The sequence below is a fragment of the Centruroides sculpturatus genome, unplaced genomic scaffold (assembly GCF_000671375.1).
Source record: "Centruroides sculpturatus isolate CEXI.00-Female unplaced genomic scaffold, Cexi_2.0 scaffold74, whole genome shotgun sequence".
Taxonomy (NCBI): Eukaryota; Metazoa; Arthropoda; class Arachnida; order Scorpiones; family Buthidae; genus Centruroides; species Centruroides sculpturatus.
In genome coordinates this window covers 313,047-340,559 of record NW_019384309.1, presented here as the reverse complement: position 1 = coordinate 340,559, position 27,513 = coordinate 313,047, and the positions used below count along the sequence as shown (strand labels likewise).

Below are 27,513 nucleotides of genomic sequence, written 5' to 3'. Positions count from 1 at the left end.
CGAACAGGTAATAAAGTTTAATTCTGAAGTAGTCATATTATCTATATATATAAAAATGAATGTATGTCTGTGTGTCTGTCTTATGTCCTTCATGCATTACCACACCGTTTATCCGATTGCCATGAAACTTTGGGAAGTTGTTTAATATACTCTCGCGCAGGTTTGTGGCATAGTACGATTGCCATAAAACTTAGGAAAGTTTTTTAATACACTCCCACGAAGGTTTCTGGCATAGTACATTTAACCCNGTGCCCTTTCGTATCAAAATACAAGATAAATAACCTTCATCGTTTACGTAAAAAATTGCGAAATTGTGTTTTCTGTTTAAAGCTTACATTTTCTGATGTAAACATTTTCTTCCTTAGAAAAATAAAATAAAAAAAAAAAAGAAGAAATAAAATGGTAGAGTTTACAATTGAGAGCGAATCGAATTTATCGTGTTTTTCAGATTATTTCGTGCTATTTTGGATCGGACAAATTTCGTGAATTTCGAATTCTCGAGTGTTTTCGGCCGTGATGCTTCCAACAAAGAAACTTTATCTTTGGAAAAGCGAGTCGCTCGATCGGAAATTAAATTGGAAAGAAAAGACTTTAGTCTGGAAGTGGTAGAATTTCCTTTCTGTAGGGGTTCCGCTCAAATTTTACTGACGAGAGGAAGATATACAGTATGTAAATGTCCACCCTCTTTCCTTCTAGACAATCGATTGATTCTACTGCCGAATCTACACAATTACTAATGTTATAAATTTGATGATCACGTAAAGAGAGGAAAGAAGAAGAAGAAAAAAAAAAAGGAACTAGAATTCCAAATTCTCATTAAAATATATTTTAACTCCTCGAATTAGATTTGTTTTCATTTTCGGCACCAACTAGATCGGACAGAAATTAAAAAGAGCGTGGTGCAGATAATAAAAATCTATTTCCTATTTAAAAATTTCGATTTTATTAGCTTAAAAAAAAAAAAAGCCTGTAATAAATCTTTTTTTATTTTTATTTTTCAGATAATGCTATGTTTAATGATTAGCACGATGGTGGTCTTAGCCTATTGCGCCGATATCAAAGGAGATAATACTTACCACGACGTGCTATTATCCATGTGTGGCAGAAGAGCTCAGCAATGTGCGGCCATCTCTATTCTCTGTTCATGTTTTGGAGTCTGTATAGCCTTCCTTGTCATCATAGGAGACCAATATGATAGATGTGAGTACTCTAAATGATTGAATTCTGCAAATTTCAAGGCATTTAATAAATTGCTTAAAACGGAATAAAACAATTGTACTTTTTCTTTTTCTTTTTTTAATACTTTGTAACTGTAAAATGATTCGGGATTAAGAAGCTTAAATGAATTTGTAACATTTTTTTTTTTTTTTTTTTTTAACCCTGTATTTTGGAAACTTTTCTGACAAGTTTATTTCTTATTATTGAAAATTACTGATGTAAACATTTATTTATCTATTTTTTTTTAAGTTGGAATAACAATGATAATTTTATTTTAATAAGATCAATTTTATATGTTGTAAGTGAAAAATTTTAAATATTTATAAAATATAATTATTTTTGAAGTAATTTCTAATATGTTTTTCACATATTCTAAAGCATATAGATTTATGCTGAATAATTTATATATAAAATTTATTTTAAAATTATTCATTATAGATAAATTTTTATCATTATTACATAGAAGGTGCATAGTGCAGTTCGTATACACTAATGTGTGAGCAATGCGCAACATATGACACAGTAATGAATGCAGAATAAAGACATAGGAAAATGAGAAATACACATATTATAAATAAACACATGAGAAGTGAATGAGAACATGTAAAAATTACACATTTTACCATTTGTACTCAACATGCACATTAACATTTCATGTTTTGTATTCAGGGTTCTTTCGTACCAAATTGGTCCTGCTAGATGACTTTGTAACCAAATTTTTTCTGTAGCGCACATTTTTTTCAAGAAAGGAGTGTTAACTTCCTAATTATACTGCTAAGCAAGTGGTTTATTCTCATAGTGCTTAGTCACTTTATCATAATTATATTTCACATTTATAACTGTAGCTATCTGCATTCATCAGTTAGGTGGATGTGTAATGACTTTACTGGCACACTATATAATTCATTTTATAATTTATATTTCAAAGATTTTAACATACAATTTATGTTTAATGAGACAAACTAATGTTTATGGTAATCTCATGTTATTAAATGTAATATAAAAGAATAAATATTTACAAATTATTTTTATTCAGCCTCCGATACAAGAAACATATAGAAGACGAAATGAATTTCTAAACAACGATGACTATGCCGAGTATGTTCGGGATCACATCCAACCCGGCATGTGGGTACGTTGCTGTCGAACTTACGAAGATGTACATGAAAATGATATTGGCAAAGTCATAAACGTAAGTGAACTCTGGTAATCTAAAAATTTTTTAACTGTCAGAAATATGGAAATTAAATGAATAATTATATGAAATTAAAGTATTAAATTTACTATACTAAACATAATGTCTTATATATAGTTGGACAGAGACGGTCTTCATGATTTGAATGTTCAAGTTGATTGGCAGCGAAAAGGAGGAACTTACTGGGTGTGTTACGTTCATGTTGAACTATTAGATCCACCGTCTGTGATCGGATTAAATACGTGTACAGCTTCCGGAACAACTAGTGATTCTCCTTATTCATTTAATGCCATCAAAGTGAGAGATCGAGTGAGAGTTAAACCTTCTGTAACCACTCCAAAATATAAATGGGGTTCTATTAGCCATAATAGTGTTGGAGTAGTTTCATGTAAGTAGTAATTTTTAGATAAATACAAACTGAAAACTGATTATAACTTAATACCCTTTCATCCAGTAGATTTATTTAAAAAGCTAATACTTCTGAATATTTTAATCAATCATCTTAAAGTTTGGAAATAAAAAATTCCAAAAATTATGAGTGCTGTTATTTTCAAAGTTGAAGTTTACTGATTAAGGCAGTCAAAACATTAGCATTTAAAAAATATCTGCTGATCTAAAAGACTTATTTTCAGTAATTTTTTATTTAATTAACATATTTTACTAATAATATATTTAATCGCATATAGGACGAGGTGTGACTTTAGAGATCAAAATAAAGAAAATTAGATTTATTAATACAATTCTAACTTTATTTTGTTTAATCACAAATAAAATATTATCAAATGCAAGTATTAAGGCAAAGAAACCATGTTTGCCTTAATAGGTGATGAATAGAAAACAAAACCAAAACATGATAATGCACATGACTGGAAAAAGTTTATTTTTAATGATTCAGAATGTGCTAATATTCATTAAAAATAACAATTTAACTAATATAAAATAACTACATTTATAATCATTGTTAAGTGACCTGTATTTCATTAATGATTTTATAATAACACGGAGCTATTTTCTGTGGACGAATGAGATGCAGTGCAGTTTGCAAAAACACAAAGAATCCTTTGCTCGCACACAAATGATGACCTAGGTTTTTGAAGCAGTGAAAAATAAATGAAAACCTTATCCTTTACATGAGTAAATATGGTAATATTTTAAGGCTATATAGCCAGCCACATTTCATGTTACAGATAGATTGATTCACAATAGAGTTGATCACATTAAGCAAGGGATGGCAAACAGTACCTTGATTGATGCTAAATTAGAGAGTCTCTATAGTTTTTATTAATGCTTAATTATGTGTGAAAGTATGATAAATATAGAGTTTAAATCAGATTCAAACCTAGATCTGTTACATCAATAGATTAATGATGTAAATGTGTAACTAATGATATTATTTTTATTTGTAACTTTCAAATTATAATCTTTAATCTAGATTTAAATGCTTAAATATTTAAGGCTCTAATTTATATACATTTTGAATCTGATGTTTCTGACATTAAATTTATATTCTTTAAATAATATAAAATCATAGATAAGATAGCATTTTCCACAGTATTTATTTAAAATATCGCACGTCTTAACTTTAATATTAATATTTTAGCTATTAGTTCAAATGGCCGAGATGTAACTGTTGATTTTCCGCAACAATCTAATTGGACTGGACTATTAAGTGAAATGGAAAAGGTACTGAGCGTACACGAACGTGTAACGTAAGTTCTTCTTTCTAAATATAATAAAGTTACTTTATTTTGGTTTGCATTCAAAACAAAAAGTGAGTTTTATATAATTTCAGTTGTGACGGATGCAAAATGACTCCGCTGAATGGGTCGAGATACAAATGTCGTGTTTGCCATAATTTTGATTTTTGTGAAAATTGTTTTAAAGTTAAACATAATCACAAACATCCATTTAATTGTATTAGTGATCCTGGTAAGTAGTTAATATTGTGAATTTACTAATTGTAGCTGTATATTTGTTCAGTGAATGGTTGTCTCTTTAATTCAAAATAATTCTTTCGGTAGACTATCTTACAGCAAGTCAGGTCAAGAAACCCTTTTATTGCATTTTCACATATGCATTTCAAACTGGTTTCATTTTTCCAGTCCCTCTTCAGTACTCTAGAATTACAATTACAGATATTGAGTTGACAAAAATACAAATTAAAAATTAAAATGAGTAGAGATGTCAAATAACACAACGGAAACATTATTACCAGTACCTTTAAGAACTTTACACACTTCTTTTTCCCAAGTTACATTCATACGGTATTTCTATTTCATATTAAATTATCTTTCTTGACATAAACCGTAATATGATTAAACAATATCGCTATAAATAATAATAATACAATCATAAACCTAGTTACAAATAAGTAATATAAAAACTTTTAAAAAGTATTTTTCTTTTGAAATTTTCTTCTATATCATTTGAAAAATATTCTATTAAACACTAGTTATGTGTTGTATAAATTCACAAATGGTAATCCATACACAATAACTTTTACAACATTTGGTATTTAGGTTTTACAAACAATTCACTGGTTTATTGTCACACCTTCTATAATTTTGTACCATTGCTGTTCAATTTGCATTCCATTAGAGATATTTACTAGATTATTGTTACTATGTTTAGGACTTTAATATTATTTCTATCAATATTACAGTTACTATTTTTAATATAGTTATACCAAGTGGAGTTGTTATATTTTAATCTAATGGTTACTTCATGTTCTTTGATCCGTATTTCTAAAGCACGTCATGTTTCACCTATATAATTTTTTGGATTTTGGCAATTACAGTTGATTTTATAGACTACACCTGTTTTTTTTTCAATATATCACTATTAGTTTTATATATTTTTAATCTATTAATGTTTACTTTATGTGAAATTTTATTGGTCAAAGCTGGGGCCAAGACTACATTCTCTTTTTTAAGCATTTTATTACAATTATCATAAATATTAGTGATGTATGGGAAGGCTCTATATGTTTTGTCTTTTTTATTTTTTATATTAAATGTATTTTTATAATACTGTGTTTTCCAAATTTTTAAAGTTTTCTCGGGATAACTGTTCAGAATGAATTTTTGTTCTAATTCATTTAATTCAATTTTTCAGTCCTTTTCGTTGGTAGTTCTTGGGTATATATTTTTTAACTCCATTATATATGTATTCTTTTTACGGTATCTGGTATACAAGAGTGGTAGTTTATTGTTTTATTTAAGTTGGATGGTTTTTTATAAGTTTTAAATGAAAATTTATCATTAATTTTATTCTCTTTTTCAAATTCTATATCAAATTTTATATCTTCATTTATACTATTTACTGTGTTGAGAATTATTTTATCATTTGTTATTTGATTATTAAATACTACTAAATAGTCATCTACATATTGCATTACAGTTTTTACTCCTGGAATGTTTTGTATTTTTTCATCCACCTCTTTCATTACTAATTCAGCAAGTTTTGGCTCCATCTTTGACCCCATACTAACCCCATCAGTTTGTATATAAAAGTTATCATATACTTCAAAATAATTTCTTTTATATGCAAATTGTATTAGATCTATTAAAGTTTTATTTATTTTTAATTGTGTGAGACTGTTTTTTACTAATTTCCATTTTATGTTAGGGTACATATTTTTCACATCTAGACTGATTAATGTGTGTGTTTTTTCTTTTTTAATCTTTTGAATACTGTTAATTACTTCATCAGCATTTTTTATGCTATTTTTAGAATTATCAATACATTTTAATTGTTTTTTAATATAATTTTCTAAATCGTACAGTATCGAGTATCTGAAATCAACAATAGGTCTATATTTTTCATCTTTTTTGTGTTTTTAACTGTATATGTAATTTGGGGATTCTATTATTACTGAAGTTAAGTATATCATTTTTATCAATTTTTATCAATATCAATTATCATTTCACTAATATTACCTTTTGAATATATGTCTTTTACTATTTCTGTTAAATTTTTTTTTATTTCCTCATATGGATTATTATCCAATTTTATATATTGTTCATTGTTAATTTGTTCTTTACTTTTATCTTCTAATACTTTATTAGTTATTATTATGAGTTGTTTTGTTTTATTTTCCTTTATGATAGAAAAGTTATTAGTTTTTAAAAAATTTATGGTTCTATTTAAATTTGTTTTATATTTATATACTTTAAATTTATTTTTTTGGGTTATATGTTTCATGTCATGGATGACTGAGCTAATTAAATTAGTTTTCTTTTCCGTTTTTGTTGGTAAGTCTTTTAAGCTTTTGTCTACACTTACTATTAAATCCATAGTAATCTTATCAATAGGTATATTAAAATCAGTTCCTAACGTTAGGAACTGTTTCATGTACGTAGGAATTTGTATGTTAGTTTTATTAACAATTAAATAGTTTATCCTTATATTGTTCATTTTAGGAACCAGATACTTAAATAGTTTATGTAATTTAAGGTATTTTTTATATTTGTATCCATTTGCAATTACTTTGTGTGAATTTTCTTTGTAATTATATTGATGTAATAATTTCCTTAATTGGTATTTTAAATTATTCCATTTTTTAATTTTACTCCTAATTACAGATTTTATTCTTCTTCTTTATTTTCCAAATCATATGTTTGGGAATTATATTTCGTACAGTTCTTCTTAACTTTAAAGTTTTTTGGTGTATGTTCTTCTCTCAAAAAGCATCTTAGATAGTCTACCAAAAGAATTATTTCGGATTAAAGAGACAACCATTCACTGAGTTAATATTGTGTTAATTTATCTCAAAATTAATAAAATAAGAGACATTTTTTTTCTGTTTATACATCATTACATATTCATAAAATATTTTTCATAACAATTAAAAGAAAAGCTTTATTTTTTATTTTTAAATTAGCATTTTATCATTTATTTTTGATAAGCATTTACATCTTATATAATTATTTCTCTGATTTATTAAAACTTTATTTTTAACAAAAACAATTTAGAAAGTTTCAAAGACATAATTTGATTTTATTTTATTCATATCCACTCTGAAGTTAAGATATTTAATGTTTTTGATTTAAAACATATTGTAGACCAGTATTTAGATGGCCAGATGACTAAGCAGTTAAGGTGGCAGCCTACTGCTTTGGGGGACCTGATATTGAATCTGGATGGGTAAAAAAAAAACCCTGAAATTTTTCAAAGGTTGGTCTGTCCAGATAAGTCGAGCCCCGTCTCTCACCTTCTGGCCACCTCATTGAGCATCTGGCCAAACCCATAATTCTTTCGCTAAAAAAAGACCCACTTAATGCCCATAGGGCAAAAAGAGGATACGTCTTTGTAGGATTTTATTGGTTCCTGCTTTCATTTTATTATCTTTTATAAGTATTTTGATGTGTTTTTTATATATATTTTTTAATACTTAACATTTTATTCAACTTCTTTACTCATTCTAAACAAAAATAACAAACTTCTTACTGTGAAGTAAGAAGTTTTCACCAGAAACTTTGTTTCTGAGAATTACAGTAGATTGTTAAATATCAAAATAAACAGGATTTTAAGCATATCTGTGGGTAATGTCTGTTAGTAGTCAGCAAAGTCCAATTCTTGTGTATATCCTGCTCCAACTTTGATTTTAATATATAAAGACAAATGTTCTTTAATTAGTTTATCAGGATTTTGGCTCAATCACAAAAATGAAAACTGATTATATACAAGTTTCATACTCAAAATCTTTACTCATATACTTTATACTCAAAATCTAGTTATATTTATCATTATTTGTGTAGTATCACATAACAGTTTTGTTAATTTCTGATGTCCGTAAAACTTGCTTCGGTGGTTGCCAATTATATTGACAAAACAATTCAACAGATGAGGTTCTTAGGTGGTGGATGCCTCATTGGGTTCTGGTCGTAGCACTTTTTGATTTTTCAGTAGGTGTCTACCTGGTCAACTTTCTGCCAGCAGTGGTTTGTAAGTTGTCATGTCCTGAACTAACATCAGACTTGCCTTGGCATTTTCCAGGCAGTGATCCTTTAGCTTGACCTCTTGTTGTATGCATCTTTAAATAAAGATGGATAGTTGAAGAATTGTTGATTGGGTACTTCAACCAAGACCTGTCTGGTATGGGTGACACTTTCTGATTACCACCAGCTCAGCATTATGAGAGTGCACAAGTCTCTCTCACAACAAGATCTATGGATGGGCTATTGTTATTATAATTTAGTAATGAAATCAACAACAGAATACTGTAAATAAATAATTTAACATATAATAAAGGCAAACAGTAATCTGAATTTTTATTGTTTCATTCACTATTTTGATTCTAGAAACTATAAAAGTGTCTATAAAATGTTTAATATTGCCATTTTTCTTTTTTCAAGAATAAAAATGTCCTATTTATCCAAAATATTTATTTTTGTGAAATTCTTCATTCATCAATGCTTGAGGAACATTACTTTATAGTACATATGAAACAATTATCTTTAAGTATTAAGTATTATCTAAAAATTAAGTATTTTTATATACATAAACTATCAATATATATTGTATTCCTCTGCACCAAAAATTTCCTCTAATATTTAAATAACTGTATATTTATCAGGAGCTATCCCCGCTTATGCTGGCTATCCTGGACGGCATCGTAAAATGAATAAAGAATCTCCTCCCGTTCTTGCATTGGCAGGATACATAGAAGAATGGTCTCAGTGCGTTAAGAATTTAACTGTTTCGTCTCGGGAAAATTGGGCTTATCGTTTGATTGATGGTACTTGTTATTTCTGGCAAAGTTGTGGAACTCAGGGAAAGGTAATGTTTACAAAAGATTTTAAAAATGATATTTTAAAAATAATTAAAATCAATAAAGGGAACAAAAATGAATGAAATGAATACATACATATGACATTCATTGAGTTGTATATTAGATTTATATGGAGTATTAGGTAATAGATTTAAAGTGAAAAACTTGTCTTACTTTCCTGTCTGATACAATATAATATGCAGAAGAATTGTAATTATATCAAATTCATATTTTTTGATATGATTACAATTGATATGAATTTGCAAATCTCAATGTTTTCAGATCCCTGAACTTCAAAAAAAAACAAATATTTCATGGATGAGTGTGTGTTGGTGTCTATTTAGTTTAATATCTCAAGATAGGGTAAAGACTAAGAAATGAAATTTGGCACTTGTATATAAGAGGCATTAATACTGTTAAATTTTAGAGGTTAAAGCTTGAGGAATGGGGCGATAGAAGGGTTTTATATATTGGCTGAGGTTGGACGTAATAAAAATTTTACTTGTTATTGGCATTTATAATATTTTTAAATACTCATCTTTACCCTCAAAATTAAGCTTTTTCTGCCTTTTATAATAATTAATACTATAAAAGTAATTTTTTTAATAACATCTTGTAACAGATGGTGCTGCACACAATTTTAACTTTGAACTAGTGTCATATAGTGTCCTTTTTTAAAACTTAAATATATTTTAAATGGAGATTTTTATCATAATTCAACAAAATTACTCTTTTTAAATAATATTACAAAACAAAAATCAAAGTATATAAGTTGAAATAATATATATTTACAGAAAAAACAACATGTGCAGTCCAAACAAATTGTAAAATACTTTTAACACATAGATGTAAAAACTTTTAATTAGGTGAGCATGTGTAATTACAGCGGGTCTGTAATATAAATAGTCAGTGGTCTTATAGTCTTCAGTTCAAGGCCATACGACTGCCAGTCGTCGTTCATACATTTTTTTTTAATCTTTACTCTACTGACTGTTATATAACGACCCTTCTATTTACATTATAATAAAATATTAAATATCAAATTTTCTCATTGTGTCCAGTAAATATGCAAAATATCATATTACAGGCGGCAGTTAACGTGTTAATTTATATGTGACAAAAGAGAATAATTAAACTAGTTTCGATATTTTTTCCTTTTTTTTAACTATTTACTATTAAATAAACNTTTCACAGAAGTTAGAACATCCTCTGTTTTTCCCTTATCTGCGAAAACTCTCGTTTTGATGGGAAATGCTTACCCCATGAGAGGCCACTACTAGGATGTAAAACTACGTCTTACGAAGCCAGGATAATTTAATCTTGAGTGAAACTATATTGGTTATGGTGACGTCGGGTGGTCGGATGGCTCTGTACAGCCTTAATTAGTATGACTGCCAGCACGTTGGATGGTGGTTAATGTGTTAAGCTTTTCTTATAACATAAATATTACATTGTAGAAAATTATCGGACATCCTAATGATCCCCTTAACCTTCTATTTGAGTACTGGGAAAGTCAAGCTAGAGCTCTTGTCTGCTTTTTGATTTAAGAACTAACTGATTTTCCATATAATGCTTCAGTCATTAACAATTATCCTATCAATCTAAGCCAGTTATACACAAGATATTAAGATTATATTTCTATAAATGTAAAGTATCAAAATCCCAAATGAATTTGATATATGATTCAGTGTACTGCTGTCTAGAATCACTTTGTTTTGTCTCCACTTATGTAAGTTCTGGGAAATAGAGTTTGAAAGTTTAAGAGAAGTATTAGGAGAATAGGCATAGAACAAATTATTCTTATTCTAATTGTATCAATAGTGAAATTGAATGAAGATGGAGATAGAGAAATTTTACAATATAGTATTAAAAATGTCAAAATATGTACAAAAATGAGGATAGAACAAAATGTTTCTAGGCCAGTTATGCATCTTTTATACAGTGCGTAAAATTAGCTTGTAAAATTATTTAATTGTTTGTCATTTTTAATGATGCAAAACTATTAGAGTTAATTATATTACTGAAATATTGAAAGACTAATTAAGTACAGAAAATTAAAAAAAAAATTCAAATACCATCACTGTTTTTTAGGTTACAACAAATTCTAGAACTTGTTCATAGTCAAATAGTGTTTCTGATGGCCACATTTAAATTATGAAGTGGCTGATTGATTTTTTAATTACAAAAACTGAAAAAAAGTCACTGCTTGATGCTGTTTTAGGTATCAATACAATAAAGACATTTTTTTTAAAGAAACAAAACTATTTCTTTTTCTTTGAGAAATGTTTTCGGACCAGCTGCAGCTCCAAAATATTAGAAAAAAAAATATGAATTGAATATAAGAAACAATTAGCACTCTGAAAGATATCAAAGTTTAACATATGTGCATGAATTTAACTGATCTTTGAATGACATTTTAAAAATTAAAAGTAAAATAATCTGAGGTTTTAAACATAAAGTTTGCAAAAAACATAATAAGATCAAAATTAAATAGAAAATAGTGTAACATTCTGATGTAAATAGATTTAGCCCAATGAATCTACTCATTGGTGATGTGGTATTGTTACTCACAGAGTGCAAACAAAAAGTCTTTGATCGGTACACTGGAACAGCTGTATATATACTACCTAGCTGAACATTATGGTATAATTAACACACACAATGTAATAATAATGATATGAATGTGGTTGGTTAAAAAGTTGGAATTACCTTCATATAAGAAAGTGCTGGGATGCTTTCCTGATATGTAACAATTACATCAATATGTATGCAGGGCACAGCATGTGGACACACATATTGTACATGACTGACATTTCACTATCTCTGGCCTGATGTCATGTGTGTAAATATGTAACAAGCCATTTTCTGTTTAATCATCATTGATTAATTTTGCCTTTATTTTCACCAGAATATCACACATTTTTTTCTATCTAATTTTTATTTTATTGGGCTTTTTGTCAACTTTATATTTAAAACCTCAGAATATTTTACTTTAAATTTTTTTAATGTTGTTCTAAGATTGTTATCTCTGAAACTTTTAAGAATGCCAAATAATTCTTATATTTGATTCACATTTTGTTTTTAAAGTTTTAGAGCCAAAGCTGGACCCTTCAGTAGGCTCGAAAACATTTCTCAAAATGTCTTCTTTTATTCTAAAACAAAACTGTTTAACTAAGATATATATATATCTTAATTATCACAAGTATTACAAAAATAATTAAATTTAGTCATTTCTAAACCTTAGAGATGCATTTATCTATTCTATAATTATCTTATCACTGCGAGAGAGAGAATCACAATTGATCTTGAGCAGGTATTTACCTCGTTGACAGGTAGAGTCTTCTGACAGTCCTTAGTATTAAATGGGAAACAGTCACACTTCTATAGGTGAGAGGAATTGATGAGAGTTTGATGGATGATGACAGGGAAACTTTAGATATGAACAGGGCAATGAATTGGAACTAGACTTCTGAACTGGGTGGCGCACTGGAACCGGACTACTAACAAGGACTTGATGATTCAGGAACTGGACACACTGTACAAACTTTTGGAGGTCCTTTTATACCATTTGGTCTGTTTCCCAAGTTAAAACATTTCAACAAAAAATTGGCAATATCAGGTGAAAAGACTGTTAATAACCAATCCTAATTTTTCTCGTGTTGAGTAACCATCTCAGGAAGAATTGTGATTACAAAGGAAGTTTATCTTTAACATCATCATGTTATTTACTCATCTCTTTTCTAAAATTTTCTCCTTTGTTAACAATTATTTAAAAACATCATTCTTTGCACAAAAACTGCAGCCTGGGATCTCACATAAGTGTAAGCCTGGTTTGAGGGCATAAAGTTTTGAGTTTTACTGTTAGATGAAGTTTTTTGAAGGAAGTGTAAATATCAGTCGACAAGAAAAAAATTATTGCATTTTCTCATGGAAATAGATCGGATGTCAACTCTTAACATTGTGAGACCCGAAAGGCCCCTGGATCTAATTTAATAATTTTTGTTAATAATGTTAAAATATTGTCCCCAAATATTACTTCGTTTGGGTGAGAAAAATGACGTTTTAGAGTGGGAAAAATAGCTAACAGATGTTACTTCCTTTCACAGAAGTTAGTGCATCCTCTGTTTTTCCCTTATCTGCGAAAACTCTCGTTTTGATGGGAAATGCTTACCCCTCACATATCCCCCTTTCCATCCGTTCTCACGGAGGAAACTTTGCATGATGATTGGTCACTGATCATGACATATACAGAGAATTAGTCAGAATTCAAGGAGTTCAGCGACAGATCTGGAAGCGTCCAAACTCCATACGTTTTTCCTCCTGATGACCAACGCCCTTAGACGAGTCACTTAGAATAAGTCCAGAGTCTGCACTTAGAAAATATACTTTGATTTTGTGCACATATTGAACTCCCATACAAAGAAGTAAATGAACTTTAATTCCGAAGTGTCCCTTGCCTACAGAGAAGAAGACGAACGACAACTAGAACAGATTGTATGTTTTATAACGATATTGTGAGCTCTCTCTCTCGATCGTGAATAGGGTATAATATAAGCTTAGCTATCGCTTGATTTGTATATTATTTGTCGTAGTTCTGTCTCTCGTTCGTCCACATTTTTGTATGAGTTTATTTACTTGTTTTATTAAATTTATTATTTCGTTTTTAATTAAAATGTCTCTTAATTTTGTGTCGAATCAGATCTCATACGCGTGTTTGTCCGTGGATTGATAAATTGACAAACTGGTGTCAAGGAATCCTGACGTAGATCTAGACTACACAGCCTAGATCATCCTTACACATAAAAGCCCTCCTATAAGAACTTTTAAGATCGGATCTCGTGATCCTAAACTTTGGAGACAAATTTCGGTTAATCTGTGCCTAGTAAGTGATACAGGCGTAATAGACCTACCCTGTACCCCAGGCTACTCTCACAACATCAACAAGTTATGAAGGAAGAAGGGCATGTCATCGTGCGCCTGCAAATTAGTCATCATAACAACGAACGACCAGTTGGCTCGGTGCCAACGATGATCGTATAAAAACAATCATCTCAGGAAGTTCAGGGCAATCGTCCAGGAAGTTCTTGGTACAAGTGTCTCCCGTCCCGGTCCTGTCTGAGAAGAAGCAGGTAGAAGACATAGGACTATTCCAGCTTCCATATTCCAGAATGATTGTCGCATACAGTCATCCAATAACATGTTGAGGTATACTTGAGGGCAGAAACCTTTGTAAACTCTCTCTCTCACGCTAGAGGTTAGGCACGTGGCATAGTGACTAGTTTAATCGCCTTTACCGATAGATTTATATGTTATCGGCATTTAATCATTTAATTCTTTATGTATGCTCCTATAAATTAGATTGGTATATAATAAACTCCTTATTTGTTTGTTTAACCTGTGAACCTGTCTATCATTGCTTGCATGGACATCTGTTAACTTTCTCAACCCTCTCGCCACTCTATAAAAAGCCATCCAGTGACACTGTGAGTGGATCTCGCCGATCCGACAATTAGAGGGCTCTGTCCCCTCACCCGTATTCTCACATAAGTAATAGTTTTTATTTCAAAATTATTGATTATATTTTATTATTGGAAATGGTAATGCACAATTTACAAAAAAGTGGAATTATGCAGCGTAATATAAAATCCATAAACACACACATTAACTTTTGTTGATGTTTTATAAAATAGAAATTAATAAGTTTATTACATGCAATGAACTTTAAATGTGCTTCTGGCAGGAAAACGTTTTTCATTTTTGCAATAGCAAATGTTTTGACCTTTAGAGACCTGCATCAGGCTTACACAGAAGAATATGGGGGTTTTCAGTCAGTGTTTATACATTTTTTCTGTGTAAGCCTGTATAAATATTTCTTAATATAAAACTCAAGAGATATTTCTTGAGTTAATACATTATGTTATATATAAAATTGATTTAAATCTACAATAATTTTATAGCATTGGATACGTTTAGAAATGCAACCGGATATTTTGGTTCATAGACTTCGCATGACGGTCGATCCTGCTGACTCTAGTTACATGCCTTCAGTTGTAGTTTTGAGCGGTGGACCTAGTGTTTCCTCTCTGAAAGAATTAAAAACCATCCACATCGGACCAACTGAAACACTTGTTACATTACTTTCTGATCAAGCTGAGGTAAAATATGATTTTTTTAAATAGATTAAAGATTTAAAAGATTAGTGGCATATATTCTATGTATTTCCATAAGTTATATGTAAATCTATATGCATATCTGATTAAACAGTTAGATGTACGCATATACCAATATAAATGATATATTTTATCCATATAACATTGTTATATTTACCAATTTTAAGTTCTCTTGTATAAAAATGACTATTTTATTTTATTTAGTATTATCGCATTGTTGAAATAGCCATTAAACAGTGTCGCAGTGGTGGGATCGATTGCAAAGTTCACGGATTAACGATAATTGGACGTCTGCGAACGGACGATGACGATCTGGTTGCAAACTATCCATACTTAGTTTCGGAGGAAGAAGAAAATGATGAACAACCGCCATTTTTGTGTTCTCAAAAAAGAGGCAAGCATGACATGCGCCACGATCTTCAGATAAAAGTATTTGTTTGGGGACTAAATGATAAAGATCAGCTTGGTGGATTAAAAGGTTCTAAAGTAAGTTTTTTTTTTAATAAAAGTTTTTAAAAACATTTTATATTAAGGAATAAATGTTATGAATGCTATATAAACAACTAGTGCTATACTTGTTACTAATACAGTTATTAAATACATGAGTGCACAGTGTGGCAGCCACATAAAATTTCAAATGCTCATAACTTCTAATAAGTGCATCTTTCAAAAAAAGGTCTTTGATGAAAGTTTGTTTTAATCTTTTGAAAAGAATAGATAAGTATTATTTATACTCTTTTTTTACATACTGAGTCAGATTATTTATACTATATGTAACTTTTAAGATAAAACAATTGTTATCTATTTTTTCACTTTAACTCTTTATCCGAGGTTAAGCTTATTAGACCAACAATAAACGATGTTTAAATAAAATATAAAAATCATTACTTATATTATTGTCTTTATTGTAAAGAACAAACTACTCACCACACCTCAATAATAATTACATACACTGAACCAATTTACGGTGTGGTACGATAAACGACGAAAAATAACAAAAAACAAACGTTTTCGAACCCCTTCTGGGCTCTTCATCAGGTTCCTACAGTTTTAGCTCGTAAATTCGAATAACGAATGTCGTTAAAATAAGTTTGATCTTCAGTTCGAATCGTTCTTTCAAAATTATACGACGCACATGCATGCCGAGTCTGCCTACTCGGGTATAACGGGCGGCTAAATCATGTTGTGAATCAACTCTTGCCAGGCCATCGACAAAAGCATCTCCTCTTTAAAATTTATGCACGTAGTATCGATAGAGGCTTTAAAGATGTGCATCGCCTCTAACCATTTGAGATGATCATTGGGAGGCGCGCCGAGGAGGAGATTGGCTCGAGTAAAGTTGGCAACTATTTCCGGGTCCGTTACGTATGTTGCGAGGGCCATGTTGGTTCTCCCATGATGAATATCTGCCTGATGTTCTTGCATTCTGATGCCTATGATTCGAACTGAAGATCGAACTTATTTTAACGACATTCGTTATTCGAATTTATGAGCTAAAACTGTAGGAACCTGATGAAGAGCCCAGAAGGGGTTCGAAAACGTTTGTTTTTGTTATTTTTCGTCGTTTATCGTACCACACCGTAAATTGGTTCAGTGTATGTGATTGTCTTTATTGTTTTCACTTTTAAAAAAATTTATCCTGTTAAATGTACTATTACACTTAAGAGGATCTTGAGATCAAAATGCATTTACAAGAACAATAAAGACAATAATATAAGTAATGATTTTTATATTTTATTTAAACATCGTTTACTGTTAGTCTAATAAGCTTAACTTCGGATAAAGAGTTGGGATGAAAAAATAGATAAAAATTGTTCTATCTTAAAAGTTACATAAAGTATAAAATCGTAAATAATAATAATCATAATAAAAAATGGTGGTTCCCATTTAAGAAAAGAAAGTTGACATTGTTTTCACTGATTATAATGCCCTCATCTTGAGCCCTCTTTAAGTCTTAACATTTTTGGTTCAATAATTTTTTTGGTAGAATGTGTATTTTTCAAGTTATTTCAGTGGATTGATTAAAATGAGCCATCTTATATAACACATTAACAAACCAAAATAACTTAAAACTCATTTTGAAATATTTAACAAAATTTCTACCAAAAAATTGATGTGACATGTATAAAACTTTTAACAATTAATCTATTTGATAATTGTATAATGATTTAGTGATTAGGCTTACTTGATTATATCACTTATAATTTATTTTAAGTGGTGGTTGATTATTTTTTAATATTTAAATGGAAAAAATTATTAAAAATAAAATACGTATATAATACAGGTATACCTCGCCTTACGTTGGTGATTGGTTCCAGGAAAACAACGTAAGTCGAATTTACTTGTCTCCGAATCTACTTATCACTAGGCTAAACCGTACCAAACGTTACCATTCCTGGTTCTGTATTTTATTTATTAATGCATTTTTAATAATATATGGTTAATAAAAATCTATTTTAAGCTTACAAACAAATAAATTTTAGTTTTTAATATAGTACAAAAAACAGTAATCTAAATTTACGAATGCATGTACTGTAAATACAGTACATACTCGTATATATTTTAATATGATTTTATGTGCTTTAAATGTTTATCTAGTGATATTACGACTTCAATATTTGTGGCGGACAGATGTAAAGTCGAATAAAATGACTTAAACTTGATTTTTATTTTTCCATATACTTTTTTAACAAGCGACGTATAATCGGGAACGACGTAACTCGAAACGACGTAAGTCGAGGTATGCCTGTACTAGTTCTAGTATACTAGGACTAGTATATATAATAGTACTAGTAATACAAAGTTGCATGATGTCCTAGTATTATAAACGCGTACATACATATAATACTAGGACATTGTGCAACTTTGTCGTATCACAATAAAATTGAAGTGGAGCCAGAAAGAAGTGATCCTTGCACTTGTTAGGCACAGAAGAGGTGATCCTTGTACCTGACAGACATGGACACATGAACTTTGCACTTTTTGACACAAAAGAGGCTATCCTAGTACCTGCTGGCCATGGAGACACAATCCTTGCACTTGCCAACACGGAGAGGAAATCCAAGAACAGAGCAATCACTATTGATTGCTTTGTTCTTGTGTTTTGTTCATTTTTGTGCCTATTTTCCATTAAGTGCTCTCAATGCTGTTTTTATTTTTGATCCCTAGGTCTAAATTCCTTTAGGCATGATCATTTGCATTGGAGAGCATAGACATTGTCATTTTAATACTTTTGTATATTGAAAATAATGTCATGGACTCCTATTTTTTTACATTTAAATGGACCGCCATTACATTTTGGATTCCTTGTCGCAGTTAATGGAAAATGGCAAAGTTAATTCTATAATCTCATAGAAGGAGTGCTAATGACTGTGGAATATCGCATGACATTACTTTGTCATGCACACTCATTCTCCGACCTTGTATCTTGAAAACAATGTCATGTACTTCCACTTTTTATTACATTTTTTGATTCCTCATTGCAATTAATGGAAATTGGCAAAGTTTAATCAAAATCGATCAAACGGATTTTGAAAACAAACACAATTCTGTAAGACACACAGAAAAGGATTTGCTAATGCTCTGCCTCAATAAAATGTTGAAATTATTAAAGTTAAGAAATTAATTTAAAAATCATTTTTTTCAGGTCAAAATACCAACTTTTTCTGATACACTGTCTGCTATAAAACCTCTGTATATTTCCGGTGGCTCAAAAAGTTTATTTATAGGTAAGAAATTTATAAGTACATTTTTTAAATATTCATACAAGAAACATAGAAATCATTATTATATGTAACAACTTTTGACATTCAATAATTGCCAGGAATTGCAGATTACTTGTAACTATCAAAATCATTTAGTTAATTAAAAGAATCACTGTACAAGTTGAGTCAATGTATCTATTGTTAATTAAATGTTTTTTTGAGACTTTTTACTCATTCAATCAACAATAAATGCATTGACTTCTTGAGTTATATAGCAGTCCTTTGAATTAAATTGTTATTAAATTAATATTTGATATAACAAATATTATTTTTAAAAATTCCTTAATCTGGAAGTTAGATATAGTAATATGTTTTAAAATAAGCATTCAACTTTAATCAATTTAAAATATTATTAAAGGCTGGATCTCACTTAAACTGATTCTGTGGCAGTTTATTGACACAAAAGTTGTAGTATTGTTCTTAGATACATCATTCAGCAGCATTGCAAAATTCTGCTGAATGAATATCCATGCAATGCATATGCAAGACTGGACTGTAATTGATTTTGATGTTGAATGACATCAATATAAATGATGCTTTTCATTTCTTAATTCTTTTCTTGCCATCATGGTATTGGTTCTACTCATAAACACACTTTTATACATTGCTCTCTGATGTCACGATGGTTATTATGTCATGGCTTTGCCACCTACCATTGCAGATTTCATTATAGTGTACAAACCTTTTGATATTTTATAAGAATTACATATTCATAATATATAGTTTTATAGTTTCTAGAAAACTATAATAATCATCAAATGATAATACTTTTTGATTTTCTTTTAGTATCACAAGATGGTAAGTTATATGCTTGTGGAGAAGGTACAAACGGTCGACTCGGATTGGGTCATTGTAGCAATGTTGCTATTCCTAGACAAGTGACTTCTCTTGGACAATATGTTGTTAGAAAAATCGCTGTTCATTCAGGTAAATAATAAACATTTTTAACAAAATAATTTTATAAATAATTTCTTAAAAATAGCAACTCAGAGGAAATGTGCCAATATTTTACTTATTCACTGTCCTATGCCATATTCTTCAGAAAGAATTTTATTTCATTAATTATGAGCTAATATTAATTAGGAAAAGTATTAAATACATATTCATAATTATGTACTCATTTACTACTTACACCAACTTTTTTTCCTAATTACATATAATATAAAGTTTAGAGAAACTAGCCATGTTAGTGAGCTGAAAATAATTGCCAATCTCTTAAAATTTTACTCCCACTAGTGGCTGAGTGGATAAAAACACTGAACACATGTAGTGGGCATGGGTTTGCACCTCACTAACAGGCTTGCCAGGTGGAGTCCTTGATGTTTTCTTTACATTTCTAATACCTAAATAAGGGCCTAAAACAAAAATTCTTCTGGGAGGCATCCCCCTTCGGTAGATCACTCATATTGTGTTGTTATATACAAACAACAGTGGCGTGCCGTCATTGGAAGCGGTGGATGCGCCACTTCCCTTGTATTTTCTAAAAAATAAATACATGTTAATTTTAATTATACGAAAATAATCGCACAATATTTTAGGCATTATGTATCTTATTACAAATTTCTATACTACACGTGAAAAAAAAAGATAAGGTTGCTATTGTATATTCAAATATTAGTGGTGGAGTGGAAGCGTTGTATTGTCAGCATCCAAAAAGCCAGATTTGCACGTGCGCTTTACAGAGCACCAACCTCACCCAGTTTAGCTGGTGGAAGCCTAGGATTTCGGGTGGATGCTACACATATACCACATCCAATTCTTTTAAAATAAGCATTCAACTTTAATCAATTTAAAATATTATTAAAGGCTGGATCTCACTTAAACTGATTCTGTGGCAGTTTATTGACACAAAAGTTGTAGTATTGTTCTTAGATACATCATTCAGCAGCATTGCAAAATTCTGCTGAATGAATATCCATGCAATGCATATGCAAGACTGGACTGTAATTGATTTTGATGTTGAATGACATCAATATAAATGATGCTTTTCATTTCTTAATTCTTTTCTTGCCATCATGGTATTGGTTCTACTCATAAACACACTTTTATACATTGCTCTCTGATGTCACGATGGTTATTATGTCATGGCTTTGCCACCTACCATTGCAGATTTCATTATAGTGTACAAACCTTTTGATATTTTATAACCTTTAGAGGACCAGCTTGCCCCGCCCCCCTGTTTATGTTCATTGTTTAAAACGACCAAGGGCAATATAGGTCAAACAAGGTCAGACACGTTTTATTACTTTAAAAATTCACCAAAAATCAATTTATCGTTATATTCATATGACATAAATTACGTTACATTTATTAATATCTGTAGTTATAAATCCGATATTTTTAAATACATTTAAATATAAACTTCAATAAAAAAAAATTAAAATATTTCAGACCTGACATCTGTCTGTGAAAATTTGCAACATTTTTATAAAATTCACATACTCCAGTTAAGTAGTTTGTTCTTGGCACCAAGCCAGAACGACTTGAAATATCGTTCTGTACAATTCGATATAACATTTATGAATGTACGATTATTAGTTTTAAAATTATCACAGATTATAATATATCCTTTGTTTGGAATCTAACCTTTGTTTTGCTATCGATGCGTATTACGAACTAATATTCTTTATTCATTTTATTTTGAACAATAATATAAATTATTGTGATAAATATATAGACCACTAGTAATACATTTACGATGGGCTAATATTTTTAATTTAATTAAAAAATAAAAAATTAANTGACTAAGTGGATTGTTTTAAGATTTAAAAAGTAAAGAATATTTTATGTTATTTTTATGTACGTTTCTTTACAAAGCTATATTTAATTATAATTTTTTTTTAAAAGTATATTTATACAATTGAAGAATATTTTGTACCATATATGTATATTCACCACACATTTTATTTCACCAAGTAATTTTATTTTTAATTGTAGCCCTTATATTGTGGCTAGCGATTCAGAATGTAATTGTGATATTTAAAATACATTTAGAGAAGTCTACGGTTTTTACTGGCTTATCGAATAAATGATATGAATGGACCCTAGACCATCACTGACGCGTAATTGACTGATTGCCCCTGGATGTCAGCTTCTTACAGAAACACAGCTTCCCTATCATCAAATGTCATGGCATGCCACTGACAAACAAGCAAATTTAAAACTACATAACAACCTTTAATGCTTTATATACATCTGGTGGTTCTCATTTATACATTTTTCTGAAATTTCACTGAACTATAATTGGTAATTTTGATATGTGAAACCACAGGACATATTGAACTTACTCCTGTAAAGATGCTGTTTTGATACCGGCAATTACAGTGTCACTTGAGCTGTTCACAGTCTGAAACTTATAGCAAAATTCTCTAGGAATCAGTTTAGATTATGCCACAAATCACACGCTTTCTACTAACAATAGTTTGTAATCGAGAAAATATTGTGACCATTGAAAAATATCTTCTCTTCCATATAGTAATTTGCATTATTTTATCAGCATAAATGTATAAAAATGATTCATTTTTAACACGATTTATTGAAAAATTTAAATTTTATAATAAATTTTTACTATTTTAGGTGGACGGCATGCTTTAGTTTTAACTGTTGACGGAAAAGTATTTTCGTGGGGCGAAGGGGATGACGGTAAATTAGGACACGGAAACAGAGTGTAAGTTTATTATTTTTTGAATAAACTATTTATTCAATAATACCCATTTGTAAAGTCACAATACTCCACATGTGATGAGAATATAATTTAAAGCATATCGTCATAGATATGTTTTAAATTAAATTTTTATTGGACATATAAAATTCAGATTTTAATGATAAAAAATTATTCTAAGGAAAAGTATTACAATGAATATCTACTTATATAAGCCATTGATCCTACTGTTTATATGTCATCTGTCACGGAATGCCTAGAACTGGCACTAGGGGCATCCCTAGCGACAATTTTCAACTATTATTTAAATTAATAATATAATTTATTTATTGACAGTATATATTATTATTTTTATTTGTAATAGGAATTTATTATTTATACCACAGAATGACACCACTTCTGCTAGAATGCTCACTAGGGAGTGTCCTGGGCTACTAGTACATTATAAATAATTATGTTTATTAAAAGCAGCATTTAATTATTTATTTTAATAAATAATATTTAAAATTTTGTTTTGTATGTTGTTATTGTTTATTTAATTTTGAAATCCAGACCCAAATTATTTATATTAATTATTTAACTATTCAGAATCCAGCGTTGATAAGACAACAGGATTAGAAATCAATCCAAATGGCAAAAACAATATTTATTTATTTCAGTGTAAAAAAATAAACAGTAAATTTTATATTAGTCATTGCTTATATGGACAACCAGATGGTTGAGGCAATTAAAGCATCAGCTTACTGCTCTGCCTATAGTCTGTCTTGGTGTCTTGGATATGTTGACTCCTTTCCTTATTGCCTTATTGCCTGGCTACCCCACTATGGGCCTGGCCAAACCTGTAATGTGTCTGAAAAGAAATCTTAGTTCCTACAAGGTGAAACTAATTACATAAGTTTAAAATATATGAAGTAAGATTAAACTTTGGGCAATAATTCTGATACAATAATAAGTGATGAATACAACTTACTTAGATACATTTTATATTGTACAAACTAACATTAGAAGACACAACAAACTTATTATTTTAATATTTTATAGAAATTATGATCGTCCGCGTCTGATCGAAGCTCTTAAATCTAAGAGAATTCGAAATATTGCTTGTGGTAGTTCACACAGTGCCGCCGTTTCGTCCAATGGAGAATTGTACACTTGGGGTCTCGGAGAATATGGAAGACTCGGCCACGGAGATAATTTGACTCAACTCAAACCTAAACAGGTATTAATATTATCTATTTATTTAGAAAATAATTATTTCATTTCACAATCATTTCATTTATGTTTTTATGTATTTGTGTCATAATATAATAAAATTAGGATATTTATATATTTTATGCTGATTTTTAATGTTCTCATTTTTATCATTTGTATTACAAAAACTTATATTTGGATGTTTGAATCAATGTTTCAAAAATTGTTAAAGACTATATTTTTTTAATATTATTTATTTTAAATTGTTGATGCTTAATGTACTTGTACATAAAATAAGTTTATTTTATGTACAAGTACAAGATGTACATCATACCAAATTAGAAAAAAGTTTGAGACAATAAAACTACTGTTATTAAAACCAATAACCAAACACCTTTCTCATTGCCAAGAATAACTTTCTCGGCAACAAAAAAGCTGTTTGGTTATTGTCTAATTTTTTGCTGAGCACGTTCTATTTAATGTTATTAAAACCTTCCAAACACAAAATAATTTTAATCACAACTCTAGTATTTTCAGTTAAGCCAATTTTAATTTATTCAAAATAGAACGTGACAGAAAAGAAAGAACTTTAAATAGCGTTTTTTACATCAGAAGTATCAGTAGAAGTATCCCCGAGTGTAAATATTTACAATAAATATAATGTAAAAAATTAATAAAAATACCAACAAAATCCTGGTAAAATAAAAAATAAGTTGAGCCCGTTTAAACATCAGATTAAATTTTAATACAGGAGAGGCCATGAAAGAAAATAAAGATGGATTAGATGGATACTTTTAGGGACAAAGTGATTTCTTCCAGGGTAAAATGAAGCTGCAGAGGTTTCTCCAATGGTCAGGTTACATTAGAGTTGGAGAGTTGTCAGTGGAAAACAGTAGTATTGTCTCTGACAATACTACTGTTTTCCATTGGGAATCCATCCTTATTTATAATCTAAGGCCAATCAACTCATTGACTGTAATGTAACCTGACCATTGGAGAAACGTCTGCAGCTTCCATTTCACACTGGAAGAGATCACTTTACCTTCAAAAATCTTCATCTAAGCAGTCTTTATTTTCTTTTGAGGCCTCTTTCATGTTACTATTTGCCTACTAGTAGACAAATAGATAAAAACCACTGAACACTGGTAGTTGACTATGGGTGTTTGCCTCACCAACATGACGTTTTCCAGGTTTTATTCATATTAGTAACACCTAAATAGGGACTAGTTTCTCATAAAAGACCTTCCGGGAGGCATTCCCACTCGGCAGATTGCTTACATGTCACCTCACCATATACAAATAAACTAATTATATTACTATTTAAACCAAACCTATATTTAAACTGGCTCAATTTACTGTGTTTATTTTACCAGGATTTTGTTAATATATATATTTATTATTATTTACACTAATTTTTATACATTATATTTGTTGTAAATATACATGCCTTCACTGCTACTGTAGAAATCTATTCAAAGTTCTGTTCTTTTATATCCTGAAGAAATTTAAATTGATTTAACTGAAAGTACCAGAGTTGTAATTAAACTTATTTTATGTTTGAAAACATTTTAATAACACCTGTTTTATTGTCTTGACATTATAGTCAAGAACTATTATTTTTAATTTTCTTTAAAGATATTCTTGTATTTGTAACATTATTTAGTTTTAGTCTATAACAGTATAAAAAAAAATGAAATTTTTATTTTATATAATAGGTAACTGCTTTAGCAGGATTAAGAGTTGTACAGGTAGCATGCGGAAGCAGAGATGCCCAAACTCTAGCTCTAACAGACGACGGAATGGTATTCTCTTGGGGTGACGGAGATTTTGGAAAATTAGGACGGGGAGGCAGCGAAGGTTGTAACGTTCCGCATAACATAGAAAGATTAAATGGCCAAGGCATTTGTCAAATTGAATGTGGTGCTCAATTTTCTCTTGCACTAACAAAATCTGGACAAGTGTGGACGTGGTGAGTGTACTCTATAAAGATTTTTATATTTTGATAACAATAGACATTTTTCTGTATTTGTAACTTTTTTGAGCCATTCAAAGACTGATTTTGGAATAACCCTTGTATATTAAATTAATTAATCATAAAAATTTAGAGTACAAAAGATAATAATCAAGATATCTTTTAATCTAATCTCCATTTTTGTTATCTCAAAACATTTCCATAATACTTTTGTATTTTCAGGGGGAAAGGAGATTATTTTCGATTGGGTCACGGTTCGGACTCGCACGTCAGAAGACCTCAAATAGTCGAAGGATTAAGAGGAAAGAAAATAGTCAACGTGGCTGTGGGAGCACTTCATTGTTTAGCCGTAACAGATACCGGCCAGGTATGTAATTCCTATTCTTCAAAATTTGAATATATTCTTGTACTTTGTTTACTGATGAACTTTGAATCTAAAGTATATGAACTGTAAATAATAACTTGAAGATTTTACAAGATTTAAAATTACAAGAGAAGATATCTAGTTAAACTATCAGACTTTTTGGACACCCCATGTCCAAAAAGTTACTGTCAGTGAGAAATTTGTAATGACATTAAAATTATATATAGGCATTGCACACGAGACCTGTAAGTCGTATGTCCCACGTTTTCACTCTGCGGTAGATGGCATTACTTCTTGCTCACAGATATTATGAAATGTCTACCCACATTTTCCCCAGACACAATTCACTGAGAGTTAGCATTCAGGTCTGTATTCGCTGAGTGATAATGGTATCAATGATTGAACAGTGAGTATTCTTGGTGGAGCATGTGTTCCATAGTACAATGGGAAGCTTGTAGATGCCATAAAACAAAGGTTCACTCAGCAATTTCCAGATACAAAAGTGCTCCACCATAATGTCATGTAAAATTTGATAGCCAAATTTTGCCAAACAGGCAGTGTTGCAAACACTCCCCACACTGGTAGGCCCTTAACCTCATAAGGTAAAGTTCTCAAAATCCATCACATGATGCTGAAGCACTTTACTTAAACCTTTTCCAGTGCACAGTAACTTTTCAGACACTCTGTATTCAATCGTTAATTTAAATTTAAGTGGCATAAAGAACTTTATTTAATAAAGTTTATGACTTTTACATGTTTCCATTTTAATAATTTAGGTTTATGCATGGGGCGATAATGATCATGGCCAACAGGGAAATGGAACGACAACAGTGAATTGTAAACCCGCTCTTGTCCATGGGTTAGAAGGCATTAAAATTACTCACGTAGCATGTGGATCGTCTCACAGTATAGCATGGACTTCTGCAGAAGTGGTTCTTCCTCGAGTACCTGAAGCAGTTCATTTCAATATTCCAAAAGATCCTCTTGGAGCTTCTTCGTTAAGTTAGTAACCATTATTTATTTTAAATTAATAGTTTATACATTGAAACTATTCTATAAAATGAAACTAAATGTTAAAAATTTGCAAATTATTTCAGTTATCATCATTTGATATTAAGATAGTTATTTAATAATGATTATTACATTAGACTCTTTTTAATCTGGCCATTCTTTTGTGCAGAAGAATGCTGGATTATCGAGAGTGCA

General features: G+C 29.9%; 1 protein-coding gene across 2 annotated transcripts in view; it reads left to right on the top strand.

The window, feature by feature from the left end:
* Positions 1-27,513, top strand: part of LOC111620603 (E3 ubiquitin-protein ligase HERC2-like) — a 124,590-nt gene that overhangs the window by 54,713 nt on the left and 42,364 nt on the right. For both annotated transcript variants that reach the window (XM_023362572.1, XM_023362577.1), the window contains exons 28-41: positions 2,255-2,410; positions 2,531-2,801; positions 4,014-4,122; positions 4,206-4,342; positions 8,991-9,193; positions 15,143-15,340; positions 15,560-15,841; positions 19,002-19,083; positions 19,906-20,046; positions 22,696-22,786; positions 23,822-23,999; positions 25,687-25,940; positions 26,166-26,310; positions 27,084-27,309. In XM_023362572.1, coding sequence (XP_023218340.1) covers positions 2,255-2,410; positions 2,531-2,801; positions 4,014-4,122; positions 4,206-4,342; positions 8,991-9,193; positions 15,143-15,340; positions 15,560-15,841; positions 19,002-19,083; positions 19,906-20,046; positions 22,696-22,786; positions 23,822-23,999; positions 25,687-25,940; positions 26,166-26,310; positions 27,084-27,309 — 2,473 coding nt within the window. The remainder of the gene's footprint in view (positions 1-2,254; positions 2,411-2,530; positions 2,802-4,013; positions 4,123-4,205; positions 4,343-8,990; positions 9,194-15,142; positions 15,341-15,559; positions 15,842-19,001; positions 19,084-19,905; positions 20,047-22,695; positions 22,787-23,821; positions 24,000-25,686; positions 25,941-26,165; positions 26,311-27,083; positions 27,310-27,513) is intronic.